Genomic DNA, 21302 nt, shown 5'->3' with positions numbered 1-21302 from the left:
GCTGACATAATGTACACATGTGGTATCTTTAACAGTTGACATTTGTGTACATGTGGTATCTTAACAACTGACATTTGTTTACATGTGGCATCCAAACAGCTGACATGCAAAAGTGGCAACAAAGCATATGCTAATGGTATGAGCATGTTACCATTTTGTTGTAAAATTTTAACACTGGCCTTTAAATTACTCTTAAAAACAATATACACATGTTAACTGTTGTACCTAGGATCCAAGTTAAGTCCTCCTTCAGATTTGGACAGTTCTAGCAGGTAAGCCAGCGCCTCTTGTACACATGAGTCATAATCTACCATGTTTGCTAAGTATTCTAACACTTTCAAGACACCATGACCCCTTGGTACAGGCCCTAAAACAGATAAAACTTTCATGTCATAGTATATCAGGATAATTTTTTAAATAGTAATATTACCAGAATAATTATGTGCTTTAATTTCTTCCTATCTGTGCTGATCAAATAAATGATAAAATGGAAATTTTCTTTATTCAGAATACATCTCATGTAGAATACATTTTGATATAATATACCAGATTTTATCACACTAGTTCACACTTTCATTTCTGTACTATGATAATGTGTACTACAAATGGTGCACAGTCAGTAAAGTAATATATAATTCACATATTAATTTCGAAAAATAATTTTCATGAAGAATAAATTTAACCTTTACTAGAGGTCAAGATTTAGTTGTATGCATAGACAGAAATTATGTTGTTTTACCAAAATTATTCATGATAATCATATATCATCGCCTCTGCACAAAATGAGGATAAGCGTTTCTTTACATTTAGGCACTTATCTGCTCGCAATTATACAATTTTTCTGTGGAGGTGACCGTGAAGATGTTTTATTTACTAGTTCTAAACTTAACAAACCCGTAACCATGGCAATTTCTCGCTAGCAATTTTAATGGGGCACACCTCCAGACTTCTGTCAATTTTTTTCGAAATTTTGATCTAATTGTAAGTTCAAATAAATAACAATGAGTTCTAAGCATCATTTATTTCTTCATAACTATATAAAGGCACTTATATAGTCTTCAAGATAAGTGGAAAAGACCACATAAGTGTTAGTCATCCAACAGAAATGTTCATCTGGTGGCAAGCCCCTTTAATACTGTAAAATCATCATTGCTAATGAGAGATAAATTTTGTGAATTTCATGATTGCATCAATCATACAAATGCAAAATAAAGAACCATTTCCCAGCATTTTCTCTTTTAATGATTCTTCAATACATGTCACAACAAGAGTTGCTTTGGCAGAAACAAACTATTTATGCCCTTGAAGTATAATGATTTACAGTACTATCTGATTGAAAATTATTTCAAGTAACATAAGGAGAGATTTGATTTGTTGGGTTTAACGTCACACCAACACAATTATAGGTCAAATGGCGACTTTCCAGATTTGATGGTGGAGGAAGACCCCAGGTGCCCCTCTGGGCATAATTAATTTCATGATGGGCAGGCACATAGGTAGAACCCCCGGCCTTCTGTAAGTCAGCATGATGGCTTCCTTGCATGAAGAATTCAACGCCCTGAGTGAGGCTCGAACCCACATTGGTGAGGGACATGTGATTTGAATTCAGTGACCGTAACCACTCAGCCACAGAGGTCCCCAATAAAAAGAGAGGATAATGAGCCAAAGTGCTACAACTGTTGCACTTATTTACAGTTTTATTATGCAGGAAGGAATTTCACCTTTAGTAAGTTTTTTAATAAAAGTGCATGATTTATATACAAAGGTAAGCTACAGTGGTAGGTTATATATACAAAATGTGCTGAGGTTGCTAAATCTAGTGCAAAATAAAGTGTGTATTATAAATTAAGTAAATCTACTTTACTTTTAGATAGTTAACAATTACCTACATGTATAACGTCTGTGGAAAAAGCTTTTATAAAATGATACGTGATGGTTAGGGATAAATATATGGTTAAGTTAGCATTATGTAACTTACATCTACTTATTTCTTCTTTTACAGCTAGAAATAAAGGTTACCATATTACACAATAAGACTTTATACTGCAATGTTATTGTTATCACAAAATGTTAAATTAAACATTATAACTAGGTAATAAAAAGCTGCAAATCATTTAATAAGGGCAAACTGAAAGTTAATAAGCTTACAGCAACAATCATACAAAACTGGTGCAAGATATATCAACACTATAATGACGCAAGTACAATATTCTATACTATATTCCTGGGTCTAAGATAACGGGTCTGGCATTGTGCTATATCAGTATATTGTTTTGTATAATAATGGTACCATAACAGAACAGCACCCTTTTAAATCCCCAGAAGTGCACGGTCAATATCTCAACAAGCACCAAAAAAATCATCAATTATCTCACATATAGAAGATAGAGTGGTCTATTGTTCCTGTGTTTCAGGACACATTTACAAGTAATCAGACTTAAAATTTTCACAGCTGTACTTCAAAGAGTACAGAAAGAACATTTTTACATTAGTTTAATAGCATTTTATTTTGTAAAATCTATGTTTTTAAAACTCTTTAAGCAAGCTTTATTTACTAAGGTATTTCCTCAAGTGCAGCTGTTCAAAAGTGTGCAATGAGACAAATTTTATGAAGAAATAATTCAGTATCTATGCTTTACAAAAATACTAATTTTTGGCCAAAATCCCACATTTTTGGCACACTGTCCTTAAGTGAAAAAAAGAGATCATTTTCTGATAAATTCAGTTTTATTGAAACCTTGAGATATTTTGTTGACATTCTCTGCATTCCATCACACAATCTGACAGCAAGAAAAAGATGTATAAACTGAAAATACGTGCCAGCCAGCATAAATTTTGACTCCGATTCGCCACCAGACCCACTATCTTTGAACCCAGTGATCACTGAATCAAATATTTGGTGCAACAATCAACTTGAGTTTGCTTATTTACTGAAACCATAAATCATCCTTGTTTCGCAATCAATTTCTTTCCTTTTCGAGTGCATGCATGTTAACATGTAATTATTATATTATATATAGTATTATAAGTTGATTTACTATAATAATTAATTATAGTTAATCAACTTATAATAAATTAACACCATAAGTTTTCCACAAAGCTTAAACACAAGAAACTGGTAGTGACTACCATCTCTGAGTGAACATGTATGTTTCAACTGAAAGCGTCCAGATACCAAAACATGCAATTCAGCAATTGACTACAAACAATCCTATACATACTTATATCAGTTTTGGCTGTTGATGCAGATTTCAGTCGTTTCCTCTTCTCCAACTGTGACGAATCACTCATCTCAAGACACTTTCTCACAATGGGCATATTTAAAAGACTCCTGTAATGCAAAAGTTTGTAATAAGAAATGGATACAAAAAAAACATACAAAAAAAACTTTTAGAATTTATACAAAACAAGAGGGTCATGATGACCCTGGATCGCTCACCTGAGTAATATGAGCTACATGTTTCAAATGTCAAACTGATGATAAAATATCAAGAAAGTCAAGTAGGTCACATTCATGGTCAATGAAATTCAGTTTTACGATTTGTGTGCAAAACTGTGTATGTCATCAAAATTTCAAGGCTGTATCTTAAAAAACAAGAAAGTAGGTCAGTAGGTCAAGGTCACATTCAGGTGACATCATATTACTTGGGGTCATCAGGTAATTATAATTAAACAGTCTTGGAAATAGGATCAGATGATTTTTTAAGTATTTTTCCTATATAACTCACAAAATAATTAAGTGACCCCAGGGCAGGGCCTCTTTTACCCCAGGGGCATAATTTGAACAATTTTGGTACCAAATATCAAAAGTCTATGTCGTATGGTTTCAGACAAGAAGATTTTTAAAGCTTTTTCCTATATAAGTCTATATAAAACTTGGGACCCCCAGGGCAGGGCCTCTTTTCACCCAAGGGGTAAAATTTAAACAATTTTGGTAGAGGACCATAAGACAATGCTACAAACCAAATATCAAAGGTCTAAGTGATGTGGTCTCAGACAAGAAGATTTTTAAACTTTTTTTCCTATGTAAGTCTATGTAAAATTTGTGACCCCCGGGGCGGGGCCATATTTGACCCTTGGGGGATAATTTGAACAATCTTGGTAGAGGACCACTAGATGATGCTACATACCAAATATCAAAGCCCTAGGCCATGTGATTTTGTACAAGAAGATTTTCAAAGTTTTCCCGATATAAGTCTATATAAAAGATAATAGGTAAGGGTAGATTTCTCGGAAGCACAGAGCACCAAAACACAGCCCCAGAGCTACGTATTTACATAGTAGGCCCACAACAAAAAGAAGCTGTAAAAATATTTCAGACGGGTTGCTTCAAACATCCACCAAGTACATATTAATATAAGCTAAAAATTATTAAAGGGGAAGGAAATGGTAAGTGGCCAAATGGGGACAGGGGTGGGGGAGAAATCCGAAGAGGAAAGTTAAACAAGGAAGAATATACAAGGGAATGCCATTGTGAAACATAAACATTAAACATTCTTAAACCATGTGAACCCCGGGGCGGGGCCATATTTGACCCTAGGGGGATAATTTGAACAATCTTAGTAGAAGACCACTAGATGATGCTACATACCAAATACCAAAGCCCTAGGCCATGTGGTTTTGTACAAGAAGATTTTCAAAGTTTTCCCTATATAAATCTATATAAACCATGTGACCCCGGGGCGGGGCCATATTTGACCCTAGGGGGATAATTTGAACAATTTTGGTAGAGGACCACTAGATGATGCTACACACCAGATATCAAAGCCCTAGGCCCTGTGGTTTTGGACAAGAAGATTTTTAAAGTTTTTCCTTTCGGTTGCCATGGCAACCAGAGTTCTGCATGGAATTCAATTCTTTGAACAACTTTGAAAGGGGGGCACCCAAGGATCATTCCTGTGAAGTTTGGTGTAATTCTGCCCAGTGGTTTTCAAGAAGAAGATTTTTTTAGGATATGTTGACGGACGGATGACGCACGACGGACACTGAGCGGTCACAAAAGCTCACCATGAGCCTTTGGCTCAGGTGAGCTAAAAATATGGTACTATCATGTTTCTTAACCCATCCATCTTTATAGGCAGTCAACACCACCAAAAAAGATACTAATATATTACATAACAACAAATAACACCACTAAAAATAATCTAACTCTTGCATAATTAATCTATAACCAATGCAGTGTATAAATTGAATATAATACAACATGTGATTAAATGCAGTTTTAAACAAAGCTATGTCTGATTTGGCTCAATTTAATAATGTTTCCAATGTTATTTTTGGCAGTGTTGGCTGCCCATCCATCTTTATATTTCTCTTTCACCCAGAGACTGATTTCTCAAGCCTAGTATAATATCAAACATTTGATGAACATCAATAGTAGACAGCCACAACTTAATTTAACAAAGTGAAACAGAAAATCAAACAATTTTTACTACAATTAGAAGTAAATTTCTGCTATCCTTATGCAAAAGAAATCACAGTTTTGTAAAACAATTAAAACACATACCCAAGTGTTGCACGCTGTGTGTGGTTGACTTTAAGCATACCGGCCAACACTGAGATCAGAGCATCTGAATAGTGCTGTAATACATCAAATGTACAGTGATACAGATGTTTGTCAGCAGTCTTGGCTCTTCAGCCAATGTCATTGTATAACTATTTTAGCCAGAGCTAGGGTCCAAACCCCAACTGAACTTCAAACAGCCCCCGCAGTTGCCATAGTCCCTCCATCTTCCCCCAACCCCACCCCCACACAAAAAACAAGAGGGCCATGATGGCCCTATATCGCTCACCTGTTATCATTGCACTTAAGGACAAGTCTTCAAGGTCAAAAGATCATAATAGAAATCAATCAAAAGAATTATGAGAAAATATAGTTGAAATTTTCTTTAAGTAACTTTGAAAACAAGATTTGAAAACTTTTTGTAGAGGTCCACTAGGCAATGCTACATGTCAAATATCTAAGCTCTTCTGGCTTATTTTTAGAAAATTGTGAAGATTTTTCTATGTACAATCAAGTAACCCCATGGGGCAGGGTCAATTTGACCCCAGGGGTCATGATTTGAATAAACTTTGTAAAAGTCTAATAGGCAATGCTACATGTCAAATATCTAAGATCTAGGCCTTCTGGTTTATTTTTAGAATTTTTTTAAAGATTTTCCTATGTAAAATCAAGTGACCCCTTGGGCGGGGTCAATTTTGACCCCGGGGGACAAGGTTTGAACAAATTTTGTAGAGGTCCACTAGGCAATGCTACATGTCAAGTATCTAGTCTCTAGGCCTTCTAGTTTATTTTTAGAAAATTTTTGAAGATTTTCCTATGTAAAATCAAGTGACCCCTGGGGCGGGGTCAATTTTGACCCAGGGGGTCATGATATGAACAAATTTTGTAGAGGTCCACTAGGTAATGCTACATGTGAAATATCTAAGCTCTAGGCCTTCTGGTTTATTTTTAGAAAACTTTTGAAGATTTTCCTATGTAAAGTCAAGTGACCCCTAGGGCGGGGTCAATTTTGACCCCTGGGTCATAATTTGAACAACTTTAGTAGAGGTCCACTAGGCAATGCTACATGTCCAATATCTAAGCTCTAGGGCTTCTGGTTTTTGAGAAGAAGATTTTTTAAATATTTTCCTATGTAAAATCAAGTGACCCCTGGGGCGGGGTCAATTTTGACTCCCGGGGCCATGATTTGAACAAATTTTGTAGAGGTCCACTAGGCAATGCTACATGTGAAATATCTAAGCTCTAGGCCTTCTGGTTTATTTTTAGAATTTTTTTGAAGATTTTCCTATGTAAAATCAAGTGACTCCTGGGGTGGGGTCAATTTTGATCCCAGGGTCATGATTTGAACAATTTTAGTAGAGGTCTACTAGGCAATGCTACATGTCAAATATCTAAGCTCTAAGGCTTCTGGTTTTTGAGAAGAAGATTTTTTAAGATTTTCTTATGTAAAATCAAGTGACCCCTGGGGCGGGGTCAATTTTGACCCCGGGGTCATGATTTGAACAAACTTGGTAGAGGTCCACTAGGCAATGCTTCACACCAAATATCTAAGCTCTAGGGCTTCTGGTTTTTGAGAAGAAGATTTTTAAAGTTTTTCCTTTCGGTTGCCATGGCAACCAGTGTTCTGCATGGAATTCAATTCTTTGAACAATTTGAAAGGGGGCCATCCAAGGAACATCCCTGTGAAGTTTCATCAAAATTGGCCTGTTGGTTTAGGAGGAGATGTTGTTTAAAGGAAAGTACGGACGGCCGGACGCTGGACGGTGAGCGATCACAATACCTCACCCTGAGCACTTTGTGCTCAGGTGAGCTAAAAATGCTGCAAAAAAAGAATTTTCAATTTTCTATATAGTCACACAAACAACAGAAAATGTTTTGAAACTTGAGGACATCTAGATCTCATAATGCTTATACATGTCAAAAAATTTAGCAAAAATAAATGTTTTATGTAAATATAACCAATACCTTAGTAATACTGTTTGTAATTAATTTTTCACTTAGGAGTATTGATGAATAAAAACTATTGAAAATATGAACAACAGAATATTTATCTCCATATTAAGTTTACATACCTTAGCAATGTCCTCAAAGATTTCATCAAGGATACCAGGCTCTTTCCGTATATCCTGTAGTTTGGCAATAGCTTCCTGTGAGTTGTACAGCCAGGCGGTTACAAGTTCGAACAGAACACAGCCCAGGGACCACACATCACTCTTCTCACTGTATCCATGAACAGCAGCTTCTGGGGCCATATAGTTCATTGAGGCTGCAAACCAATTAAAGACTTAATTAAAACAACTGTCAGATCTTAATTAATCTTGTTGGGTCTATTCTAATCATTTTAGAATGTGTTATTTTCCAAAATGAATATTGCTTTCTTGGAGGCTATATATTTGATACATTTTTATTTGAAGAACTGATGAAAAGTTATCCAAAATATAATGAAAACATCTTCAAAATAGCTCCAGAGTAGGCTCTGTTGATTATTGAAAGACAGACAAGAAACAGAAATAGGCACATACAGTTTCTTCTGTTCCTGAAGTAAGGGTACAGAGATTTCTTGGGGTTTCTGTTTTTGCAAGCGTAATTCATTTCCTTGGTACAGATATGGTGACTGGATTCCTATACATGTCTGATGATATACACTGTGGTTGTATATAATGATCTAGACATTTTAACATGAAGTATACCTAACCTGTTCTAAAATAAATTTCTCAAAAATCAATATTAAATCAAACAAAGTGATGAAAAGTCCTCTCTCCCAAAAAATGCAGTTGTTATAGAAGGAAACAAAACAGGCTACTGAGTCAGAAAAATATAATTAATTATAGGGGGGGGATGTATGGTGGTATGCTGAAAGGATTAAGCGCCACAGCACTGGCACCATTATTTTGTAAAATGTAAAGCAAAAACCCACTTACCTGTCAAAAATTTCTTTAGCACATGTACTTCAAATTTAAAATCCAGCCATTTTTGTTAAAGTGCAACATTTCACTCACTTAATCCTAACAGCTTACCCCCATACATCCTCCCCACTGGAATCATCTCAACTTACTTTCTTTGACTTTTTTTCTCAAACAAGATTGGCAGACTGTCACAAAATACGCCTGTCATCGAATTTGACCTAATTCAAGGGCCATAACTCAAGAGTGCCTGGGGGATGTTGTTGGTTATTGAACTTGCATGAGATATTTTGCCCACAAACACTGTCAGCAAGTTTGGTGAAGATCGGATGGAAACTGTTCGACTAAGAGACTGGACAAGGCTAAATTTGCAGATTTTGAGTAATTAAAGGGCCATAACTCAAGAGTGCCTGAAGTGATTTGGCTGGTTATCAAACTTGGCTGAGATATTATGCCCACAAACATTGTCACCAAGTTTGGTGAAATTTGTATGAAAACTGTCTGATATATGGAGCGGACATGCTTTTGGATGCTGACCACCCGCCAGCCACCAGATGTGTTCACATAATACGCCCTGCTCTTCCAAAGATGGGCGTATAAAAAGGAAGTTGTTTTCTTTCACAATTGTTATGGAATATCAAGCCAATGCAGTTAGCAGATTGAACAAAACTGGTCATACATAATATGTTAGACACATTTTATACTTTCAATTCTGCAAACTATTATATAGTCTACATTCAGAACATACTGACATTTATACAAGTAAAGATACAAATTAACATAATTCTGTTTACATCAAAGACTAGAGTTATGAGATCTTCTTTAAAAGCAAATGTAATAACTTAAATGATGCAAAATTAGGGATGAGCAATGCTTACATGCATAGTGTAATGATAAAGGAATTCAAAATGAGTTTGAAATGTGAACAACATATGTTAACAACGTATTTAAGTATAAAACTTGTTTAAGAAAGTCTACCGGTAAGCTGCCATTCGATGTTTCATCATAAAAGCAAACACTCTCAATTATTAAAAAATTCAGTATACTACCATGCACCATTAATAATCAATGAATCACTGACTAAGCTAATGTTAATCCCGGAACAGTTAAAATCTGAAATGGAATTATAGTGCATTGTGCTGCTTTAAAAGCTACGTTCTCATACCACATTATACCTACAGTAACCTAAAAAAAAAAAAAAAGGAATCAGAACTCCACCAAAATAATCTAAATTCCAAAAATTTCTAAAATTCAATAATGTGCAACATGTCTGGACTGTAAATGATTTGCTAGTTGATGAAATGTTAATGGAGCACATTAGCCAGTTATTCTACGGTAAAAATGAGATGAGTTCTTTGTCGAGCAATTACCATATGTAAACCTTGGTTGCTTCACATACTCTCCCTTTATGTCTGAAATCAAGGTGGATCATGATGAAAACAGAAAAAAACGTAGCTAGAACTATCAATGAAGGTGATTTATACCCCAAACAAAGACTAGCTTGACTGAACCAGAATTTGCCTTATCAAAGTATGGCTTAAAATGCAATACACCAAATTCACTTCAGTCAAGTAAAAGACACCCTTAAATCTAAAAAATGTGAAAAATTACGGTAAGTACAAAAATGGAGATAATTCTAAAATTATTGTACACAGAGTTATGGTTCTTAAGTTCAACACTTCTCAGTGCTATCTATTATTGCATCCAGTTATTTCAAATTCTGTAATGTCAAAGTTATTACCAGTAACTGAAATAATTTAGAGGCGATGGTGGAAAAACAAACAGACAAACAAGACAAATAGATTCCAAAACATAATTTGTTGAGATATTACTAAACAAGAGCTGTAACAGGAGACAGCGCGCTCCACTATTTCGATGCTGGATAGTGAAACTGGGCACATCTGAGGAAACTAGAGCTGTCACTAGAGTGTTTAATGACTCCAATTGTGGATGAAGATATTGCACAATAGCCTGAGTCTATGTCAAAAATATCAACTTAAAGTAATAAGAGAGGTAAAGATAAAATGTATCAAAACACTATATAAGTATATCCTAAGCAAAAAGGGGCATAATTCATTAAATATTGGTGCCAGAGTTATGCACCTAGTGTTATATGGTGTGGGTGATGAATCAAATCCATTCAGTAATAACAGAGACAGAGTGAAAGTGCATCAAAACTTTAACCTAAAATTCTAAGTAAAAAGGTGAAATAATTCATGAAAAATTGGTCCCAGAGTTATGCACCTTGTGTCATATGATGAGGGTAATGATGTTGAACAATTGTTTAAGTTTGAATCAGATCCACTCAGTAATAACAGAGATAGAGTGAAAGTGCATAAAACTTTAACCTGAAATTCTAAGTAAAAAGGGGAATAATTCATGAAAAATTGTGCCAGAGTTATGCATCTTGTGTCATATGATGTGGGTGATGATGCTGAACAACTATTTTAAGTTTGAATCAAATCCATTCAGTAATAACAGAGGTAGAGTGAAAGTGCACCAAAACTTTAACCTGAAATTCTAAGTAAAAAGGGGGAATAATTCATGAAAAAATGGTGCCAGAATTATGCACCTTGTGTCATATGATGTGGGTGATGATGCTGAACAACTATTTTAAGTTTGAATCAAATCCATTCAGTAATAACAGAGATAGAGTGAAAGTGCATCAAAACTTTAACCTGAAAATCTAAGTGAAAAGGGGGGATAATTCATAAAATATTGGTGCCAGAGTTATGGCCCTTATGTCAGATGATGTGGGTGATGAAGAGGAATAAGTATTTCAAGTTTGAATCAAATCCATCAAGTAATTACAGAGATAAGTTGAAAAAAGAGAAAGTGTAAAAAAAACTTTAACCAAGGTGGGGACGCGGAAAGACGCCGACGCCAGGTCGAGTAAGATAGCTCTCCTTATACTTCGTATAGTCGAGCTAAAAAAGATGAAGTATTCCCTTACATCTATATACCTTCAATTAATAAGAGGTTAATATACGGCTTGGTTGTGCCTTCTTGCCATTATGGCTAGAAGGCACAGCCAACCGTTTATTGACCTTTTTATTATATACCTTCGCTTTATATTTATCTTGGTATTTTCATTATACATATTTTTTTCTACAAACTTAAAGGGCCTAAAAATCACCTGTACTGATTTTTTCAACAGTGCCATCAATATTTGACAATCGATCTTAAAATAATTCAGCACCCTTTCACCCGCCATAATGACGTTGCTACATGACGTCAACGTCAGAATGCGCTAATGTTCCGGTTACCCGGGGCCATTATGATTATGGCACGTGAGGCGCACTGCGCCATTATGGATTTGTCAACAGAGGCCGTAATGACCGTTTTTAACGGCCTTTTGTTACTATTTATAGTAACGTATATAATAAATACAGATGAAAGGTAATATAAGTCATATTAGCAAACTCAGTTTTAAATAATTATTGACAAAACCATAAAGCATTTACATTTTTAAAAATGGCATGATAATAATCTTCTATAGGTCTAAAAATCATATTTAAAACTGATTATCATTTTAACCACTAGAAGACCCTTTTTGCTGAAAAATGTTTATCATTTACTTAAAAGAAACACACTCAATATATCACATGGAACATAAAGTTATTCATCTGACGTTATTTACATAAAAAAAGGTATTCAAAATCAGGAGTTGAATGGAAAACCATAGTTTGCCATAAAAACAGACTTAGTCCTGGAGGGAAATACATGGGAAAATGTTAGGAAATTCAAGCTGCAGTGGATCAACACATCGGTTCCAGTAGCAAATGCTTAAACTACATCTGTGAAAAAATGATACATTTACACAATAACACAAGGCGATTATATGGTGATATTAATTATAGATGATTATGTAGTGTACTGAAATGAATATATACAAGTTCTCACATGTTGTCATCAAGACTTAAACTCAAACATCTGATCATTTCCAGGAATATATATATTCCTCAACAGTCTAAGTCAGAAATTTAAGCTTAAACCCAAGAATGCAAAATATCAGAGGATTCTATTCTAAAACATTTTACTGCAAAATGTTCAACCAGTACCTATTTTACTACATTACAAGAAAGATAAAAAAAAATTGCATCCTTGAGTGAAAGTCTAAACTTGTAACACAGAAAGTTGATGCTCTAATTTCACAGTAAGTGATCAAAAGGGGCAGTAACTGTGTTGTTACAACATTCATTTATACATACATTTAAACCTTTCCCTGTAGCCAGTAGCACCAAAAGGTTTTTTTCCTGACATATAAATATTGCAAAAATTCAAAAAGAAATTAAACAAAATTCAAAAGGAACTTCGCGTATGTTGATCGCGAATAGTTTATAAAGTAGACTACACCTTGTTTTTAGGTGCAACACTGACTGAAATGGTACCTGTAATCCTTTAGAACATTAAAGACAAGGATATGCTATGAAAAATCTTTGAATTGCAGGTACTAAACACTGGTCTGATAAATGATCATTATGCTTACAGCCTAACAGTAAGAACAGATTTCTGTCTAATGATAAAGGAAACAAGTGTTTAAACAATGCTAACAGTATCCTTTGATACAATGACTTTATAGAAGTGAGAAACATGTAACCACTTGCCAAACCTAGTATTTACATTATTATTATCATTATTATTATATTATTATACCAGATTTGTATAACACCCCTCAAATTCATGATAAACACATTCAAAGGCGCTTTTCATATAGCATGTTAAGTTTTCAAATTTTGTTTAGCATACGATTAAATGATATAATAAATTTTAATAATTTACATTTTATAATAATCATCCTGCAAACAAATCATTGACTGCACACTCATGGTATGCCCCTACCAAAATCTCCACAGACAATATGCATATGTGTACCATACACACAGTCTAAAATTCTACACCTAAAATACTTTCTGTGAAATAAAAATCATTCAATGAAACCTGTTTACAAGCAATCAAATGATGCAAGTTTGAATGACATCATGACTGAATTACATGCTTCAACTACCTGTATATTGCTCTATGATATAGCATGATCAAGCTGAAGCCAACATCACAAATCAACAGGAGCAAGACAATATCCATACAACTATATAAATAATGTACAGTAATTCAGATGATACCATTTCATATTTTTGCTAAAGGAACACAAACTTTCTGGATTCGTCTATATAATCTTAATAGCTTGTATATGTTTGCTATAATAAATTTCCTTAAAAAAATGAAAAGAATATACAAACAATATACAAAATATTTTCTGCAGTCAGAATATATAGTAACATATATAATAAATATCACAAAGAATTATATTTATATACCTGCATTAGCTCTGGTGCAAGTAATAGCATCTCCCATAATAGTTTCCACTCCAAAATCTCCAAGCGCCAGGGTATCATCCGCCTGAACATATATATTACTGGGACGTATATCTCTGTAATCATATATAACAAGTTACATTACACAAGCATAACAGCTCTGCACTTTCATTAAAATTTTATTACATAAAATATGAAAGATCCTGTACTATAAAATGAATATACTAGATGAATACCTTTGTACATCAATCAACATCCCTTGTTTCAGTTATTATAGTAATCAACTTGTAAATATTCAAGCACAGAGCTAAATATTGGAATATTTTACCTAAGTCTTGGGACACCCTAAATCTTGGGACACCCCTAAAATGTGGAAAAATAATTATTTTTCTTGACCCTAAGTTTTTGGACATGTATTTTCTCAGCGTATTTTTCGTCCTAAGTGTTGGGACTAAGGTTGTGTACTGATTCAAGATGTAACCCAAATATGTTTTTTTTACCATACCAGTTAAGTGTTGTATTTTTTTTTTTTTTTTTTTTTGCTGCAGCCAGGAAGTCCATTTTCCGTTTTTTATTTATTTTTATTTACCACTGACTGGAATTTACCCGCAAATCGTACAGATATCTAAACGCCATGCCGGTAATTTTCCATTTCACGAGCACGTGCGACATATCGTAATGTCTAACTTACAAGCCGTTGCTTTTGTTCATCGACACGTATACAAGAAACACGCGCCACGCATTCATTTTTTGATTTTATCGGTTCAGATTTTCAACAACGATTGAGAAGTAATATAGTTTGAATTCTATAACGATTTTAAAAAGGTATCGACAGAAATGTTGGCAAAATTCTATTAAAACGGTCGAAATTACTTGCAAAATTTCAAACAGCGCGATCCTAAATACTTATTTCTTTCTAAAAGTAAATAAATGGTACAAACTATGGGCATAAAATTTAGACTTTTGACCAGAAAATACAAAAAACAGAATAGAAAAATCTTAAATAATGAAAAGGCGGCAGCAATTTAAAAATATGAAGTAAAACGATTTTTGGCAAACAGATTTCTGTTACGTGACCTCGTGAACGTAAATAGAAAATGCGGTTAAAAAACAAAAACAATAATTATGTTGTTGCATATTTTTAATAAGTTTTGAATGAATCTTTGTACATGTACATTTATTTTTTGACACTACACTTTATAATAAGATATTCTTCTCAAACCATTTTGTAATTTCCTTGAGGGCAAATAGGTCACAGAGGTAAGATATCCGCTATTATAGTTTGACACGTTTACCTGTCAGTTTATACGGAATATTGCACATTCGCTTTAACAAATTAAAAAGAAGCTTTTTTTTGATTGATTGTTACAAGACTAGATCTACTTCTCAGCACTTAAGAACCGAGGCGGTACAATCAAACAGTGATGTGCAACATGGCGCGAAAACATGACGTAATGCCATGAAAATCTCGGGGAAACTATACCGCTTTGATCTCCACTTCTAATGTCATGATACCGACACACTTCTTTTAGCTCTTTGAGGGGGTATTAATTGATGATGAAAACAAGGCCAATTACTTTGTTTATCAACAGAATAATTACCAATAATCGTTAAGTTGTTTTTTTTGCTTTCAACACGGGTGGGTGGGGGATGTTACCCGATGACGATTATTGTGTCCATATTTTTGGGACACTTTTCAAAATAATCATTTTTCGGGAAATATGTCTTGGGACAGTGAAAAAAATTATTATTTTATGCTGTCCCAAGACTTAGGTAAAATACGGTACATCAAGCTCAAGAAAGATGTTATCCAGTGACAACCCCTGAGAAGCCTAGACAAGAACTGCTGAAGGTTGCCATACCATGGCGTGAAGCCAAGTTTAGAGCTAAAGATTGGACTAAATGGAGGTGAATGCCCTATTTTCTGGAGTGAACAGGAGTTAATTAGTAAGTACTTAAATAAGAAAGATTCACTGACAGATAGAAAAATTCTATAGTCAAAAAATATGTTGTCAAAAGTTTTTTTTTATACAGAAATTCTTTGCTTGCTATAATCCTTCAATATCATAACAAACTGTATTCAATATAATATATATACCTGTGGAGTATTTTCTTCTTATGTGCATACATCAGGGCCTCTAGTATCTGCCCTAACCATTGCTTGATTTGCTAAAAACATAGTGAACTGTTATCAAACAATTAACATTAAATCACCTACAGTTTAATTCCCTGTTTCCATTTGGTAGCTAACTGCTATTTTTAACAAAGTAATGAAGATATCCCAGACAAAAGGATGAACACGTAATAAATCCATAAAGGCAGTTAGCCTCATGTTTTTAGGGAGTCAGTGGCACAGTGGTTAGCAGACTGGACTACGCCGCCAGCGGTCCAGGTTGGATTCCTGGTCGCTGCTGATATCCCGACTAGTGTTCAGTGCTGGGTCATTTACTTAAATTGGTACTGTTTCCAGCAGTATCAGCCTAGACTGGGTGCTGGGGAGGTAAATATGATGCCTGCCGTGGGCTCGGCTGGAAAAAAGTTGTTCCATACATTCCAGGTGGGCACTTTCATCAACTACCCATGTTAAACAAGAAACTTTACCTTTACCTACGGCAGAATATTAAAAGAATTACAAACCCATTTTCAATGGAACTACATACTGTATATATGAAATTTATTTTAAAGTATAATTATGCTTTGTCTTAAGTTGAATATTTTGTGATAAAAATGAACATTTGAAATAAAAAAAGTCCATCACCATGTAATATCTATACAAAACAAGAGCTGTCCGTAAGACAGCACGCTCGACTTTTCTCAGTGCATGACTCTGATTAGAGCTTTGCCGGTAAAAAAAATCCAAGTTAAAAAGGGACATAACTCTGTCAAAATTCAAATCAGAGTTATGGGAATTGTGTCTCCTGGTGTAGACTTTGATAGTAAATAACTATTTTGAGTTTCAAGTCAAACGCTTTAATAGTAACAGAGATATTTGACTTTATCAAAAATTTTAACAAAAAATTCTAAGTTAAAAAGGGACATAATTCTGTCAAAATTCAAAACAGAGTTATGGGGATTGTTTCTCCTGGTGTAGACTTTGACAGTAAACAAGTATTTTAAGTTTCAAGTCAAAAGCTTTGATAGTAACAGAGATATTTGACTTTATCAAAAACTTTAACCAAAAATTCTAAGTTAAAAAGGGGCATAATTCTGTCAAAATTCAAATACAGAGTTATGGGAATTGTGTCTCCTGGTGAAGATTTTGATAGTAAATAACTACTTTGAGTTTCAAGTCAAAAGCTTTAATAGTAACAGAGATATTTGACTCTATCAAAAATTTTAACAAAAACATTCCAAGTTAAAAAGGGGCATAATTCTGTCAAAATTCAAACCAGAGTTATGGGGATTGTTTCTCCTGGTGTAGATTTTGATAGTAAATAAGTATTTTAAGTTTCAAGTCAATTGCTTTGATAGTAACAGTGATATTTGACTTTATCAAAAACTTTAACCAAAACTTCTAAGTTAAAAAGGGGCATAATTCTTTCAAAATTCAATCAGAGTTATGGGAATTGTTTCTCCTAGTGTAGACTTTGATAGTCAATAACTATTTTAAGTTTCAAGTCAATAGCTTTGATAGTAACAGCGATATTTGACTTTATCAAAAACTTTAACCAATGGCAACGACGACGCCGGGGCGAGTACAATAGCTCTACTTTTTCTTCGAAAAGTCGAGCTAATGAAGAGTATGGTGTAAACAGTCTATCTGAAATTGGTTAATGGCCAAGGATCAGGCATAGTACCAAAATGAAAACTTTCAAAGAGTAAAATGTAAAATTGCCCTCTATGTTATATAGCCAAACAATGATGATACCTCCTCATCTATGACTTCTTTCTTCTCCCTGTATTTTGACAAAACTGTGTCAAGTGTTCCTTTTGGGAAATAGTCCATCAAAACACAGATATAGACTGAGGAGTCCTGAAATTATATAAACTTACTTCTAGAAACATGAAAAAAAACAGAAGCGGGTGTATCTCTCTAGTACTTGGCAACTTCCCAGTGTGGACATCTACGCCAAGGGTGACTTTACAGTTGTGTAGTGTTTGTCTTTTATCAACCTTGTCACCAAAATTTGCAGTTGCATAAGTACCCATGGCAAATGAAAAAAATTTACATTCAACACATATGTAAAACAAAGTTATTCCTTTGAAAATAATTGCTTGACTGGCTAGTTTAAGTTAGTATTTCTCTGAGAAAATATGCCTAAACAGGGTTAAATTATGTAGATCAGTCAACACGAAAATTTTGGGTTCTTAACTGTAAATCAAATGCAATTTCAATATACAGGAAAAACTTGCGTGATAAATTAAAACTGAGCTAAAACTACAATATTTTTTGCAGTTTTCCTCCACCATTAAAGCTGGACTGTCATCATTTGTCCTAATTTTTTTGTGTCTATGACTTGTAATCTGAAAAAAAGAGATAATTTTTCTTACCTGCTTTTCCCAGATGACAAAGAACTCCTTGTAACCCGACACATACACATGCTGTAAGTCACGGAGAACTGATGCCTGTAATTGTAGTTTACTTATCATTACATGATATATAGTTTAGATGATAGACATGTTTTAATTTCCTCCCCAACGAAGAGCAGAAAAAAATTACAAGCAGTCTTGTCTTCAATTTTGAAATATTTTGACAACCTGAAGATGTCATATAATAACTGATCAATTTAATAAATAAAGTGTACATTAAACCGAGAAAGGAATTGTATGTCATACAATAATCCTACCCCACTTAGCAGTATTAGATCAAAGATCAATACACAGAAGCAAAATCTTTCACTTTATCCCAAACTAAACCACTAGAAGTGACATGAATCACTCACCTCTTTGAATGCTTTATTTGCTTCACTCTCATCGAAACATTCCACCTGAAAAATGAAATAAACACAGACTAATTTATATTTAAATGCAATATAACACAGTAATAAGAGAAATTAGAATTGTTTTGAAATAGGCCATCAAACTACCCCTCTAGCTTCATGATTCACATTTCTAGTTAATTCTAGGGACATCCGGCACAAGCCTGGACTTGAACATTTATCAGCCTGTTACAGTACCAAAGAATAGCCCATTGAGTCTAACTGTCTCAATTTCTATGAGATCCTGGAGTAGCTGTTATACAGTGGTCCTCTTAGAGCACAATCATGGAATGCACTAAATAGAATTAGATTGAAAATATGTTCAGTTTTACTTGCACTAGTAAACAGTCAATTATATCACAGTAATTTCCATTATATAACAGTCAACTAAACAACAACTTAGTATTCCCTGTGTTAAATGATAATTCTAAGGACTCTTAGACTGCCCTTATAACACATGCCAGTAATCCACTTCTATTATATCATTTAGTGTTCAATGCTTAGTGATTTACTTAAATTGGCATTGTTTCCAGCTGCCTAGACCGGATGCTGAGAATGTTTTACATCTGACATAGATTCAACTGGGAAAAAAATTGTCTGCTCATTCAAGGTGCAATCTGACTAAAGAACATCTCCAATTAATGCTACGCTTTGGCTCTGAAGACGTGCTGTTGATAGACTCGTTCTGACTGCCCTTCTGCTAGCCATTGCTTTGGATCTGAAGATGTGCTATTGATAGACTTGTTCTGACAGCCCTTCCGCTAGCCAATCAGAGCCTTAATTGCTTTCAACATTTTGAAAGTGAAAGTGGAAGTTTTAAAATATCTATATTTAGCCTGGGTTTTTCATGTTTATAATAATAATTCTTATGATGACCACATCATGACTGCGCCCTCGTGTTTTGAGAGGTATCATATGTCACGGTACAGACTTGGTCACGTAAGAGGAGAATATGTGTCAGACAGCCAGTCGGTAGAGCACTCGCCCTGTAAGCGAGGGGTCCTGGGTTCAAGCCCGGACAGACTGCACATTTTTCTCAATGCTATATTGATGGTTCAGCCAAATGCTTGGGGAAACAAGTCATCTGATTGGTTCAAATAAAAATAGATATGCGAAAATAAAAATAGCAATTTCGGAAATGCAAATATACAGAAAGATGAATGTGAATAGGTCATTCTCAGATCTTCGTTTAGAAGATCAAATACTTTAGTCAGATTGATTCAAGGTGGAGATTCTCATCAATTATGCTAAACATAAAACTTTTGCCATTAGCATATTACCAAGATGAACATTGAATGGAAGAAGTTATTTTTAGATATGATATTTCTTACGAACCTTTATGCACATTCCATAACCCTGAGAATACTGCACCTTCGCCTAAGTTAACCATGCCGGTAACCTACATAATACGATGCATCCACATCCTCAATAAATGATGTTTCAACACCGCATATATAGGAGACATGAACATGGCTGACATTTCAACAGGTTCGAAATGATACCGCATACACTATACTATTAAGTGGCTAACAATGTTGAGAACCTTTGTCTCTATTACTTGTTTCATTTCCTTCCTGTAATAGCCACAGACGACCGCCGAACAGAAGGTATTTTGCAATCTTTTTCTAAACAATCCTGGCGGCAAGTGATTTTGCACTTGCGACAAGTGCAGACTAAGATCTGTTAGATTTTGTGAAGAAGTGCAACAATATACATGTATCAAATCGAATGCTGCATACAGATTGGATTTACATATGCATTTTGATAAGCATTATAACAATTTTACCAATTTACTTGCATATTTGGGTAGAACGCAGTTTTACAGTCCCCGAAAGTTTACAATGCACATGCACAGCATGCTGGGGTGTACAGGAAAGTGGGGGTGTGGGAACAGCAGCCCCCAAACATATTCATCTAAAAATAAAGTTACCGCTTATAACATTTAAGACATTTTTAACTACTATTATTGTAGGGACCGCTAAAGTGCAAGTGTTTCGCGTAGTTAAGCAAATAAGAAGCTTATCTGTTGCTGTGACCTCCCCACAGAAAAGCAGCTTATAATTAGATATGTGCAAATATCAAGTGTAGATCCATAGATTGACTGACCACTTCTAACACAAACATCCTTCCAATGTGGATGAATTCTGGCTTATTCAATAATTTCAATACTTAGAAATATAAAGGGATTTTAAAGATTTTGCTCAGAGCTGAACTTCATGCAGCATATAAGGTGGAAATTGGCTACAAAACCTTTTTGAGGACAAACTTCTGTTTATCCTGTTGACGTTCTACAATGAAAACAGTGGCTTGTGCTCCTTTGCCAATTTGTTCTTTAATCTGAAACAGAATAAAATATTTGAGTTTACACTTCTGAATCACGTGCGTTTACATTTGTCCAGCTGACATTGCAAACTATCAATATAAATAATAAAAATAAGAAAATTTACGGTGAAGTTCTCCATGCTTGACAACACCAAGCATTCTCAGTGCGCATGCGCAAACTAAAACTAATACGAAAAGTTTCTATTATCGATGTCGTCTAAAGAAAATTGGATCAATAATTATAAATGTTAATTATTAGATCTAACTATTGAACTTCATTTATATTTTGCGAACATTTCAAAACAGTCAGGACTGGGCCTAGGGCCGCTCAAACTCCGGA

The 21302-nt window shown here is 34.5% G+C and overlaps 1 protein-coding gene and 1 long non-coding RNA gene across 5 annotated transcripts in view; one reads left to right on the top strand and one right to left on the bottom strand.

The window, feature by feature from the left end:
- LOC123537607 (serine/threonine kinase-like domain-containing protein STKLD1) overlaps positions 1-21145 on the bottom strand; it is a 42891-nt gene extending 21746 nt beyond the window's left edge. For 2 of the 4 annotated variants that reach the window (XM_053524455.1, XM_045321564.2), the window contains exons 1-13: positions 21088-21145; positions 20891-20977; positions 18605-18649; positions 18213-18287; positions 17590-17694; positions 15820-15890; positions 13725-13837; positions 9777-9818; positions 7576-7769; positions 5507-5580; positions 3222-3331; positions 1979-2002; positions 226-367 (exon numbers count right to left, since the gene is read on the bottom strand). In XM_053524455.1, the coding sequence (XP_053380430.1) occupies positions 226-367; positions 1979-2002; positions 3222-3331; positions 5507-5580; positions 7576-7769; positions 9777-9818; positions 13725-13837; positions 15820-15890; positions 17590-17694; positions 18213-18287; positions 18605-18649; positions 20891-20977; positions 21088-21102 (1097 nt within the window). In that variant the 5' untranslated portion in view covers positions 21103-21145. The remainder of the gene's footprint in view (positions 1-225; positions 368-1978; positions 2003-3221; positions 3332-5506; positions 5581-7575; positions 7770-9776; positions 9819-13724; positions 13838-15819; positions 15891-17589; positions 17695-18212; positions 18288-18604; positions 18650-20890; positions 20978-21087) is intronic. The other 2 variants (XM_053524456.1, XM_053524457.1) reach the window with 2 other exon arrangements.
- The window catches only part of LOC128548893 (uncharacterized), a 191344-nt gene that overhangs the window by 100062 nt on the left and 69980 nt on the right, over positions 1-21302 (top strand). The gene's annotated exons all lie outside the window — the stretch shown is intronic.

Source organism: Mercenaria mercenaria, chromosome 15, assembly GCF_021730395.1.
Source record: "Mercenaria mercenaria strain notata chromosome 15, MADL_Memer_1, whole genome shotgun sequence".
In the NCBI taxonomy this organism is placed as follows: Eukaryota; Metazoa; Mollusca; class Bivalvia; order Venerida; family Veneridae; genus Mercenaria; species Mercenaria mercenaria.
The sequence above is the reverse complement of the archived record's forward strand: the minus strand, read 5'-3'. Positions and strand labels throughout refer to the sequence as shown.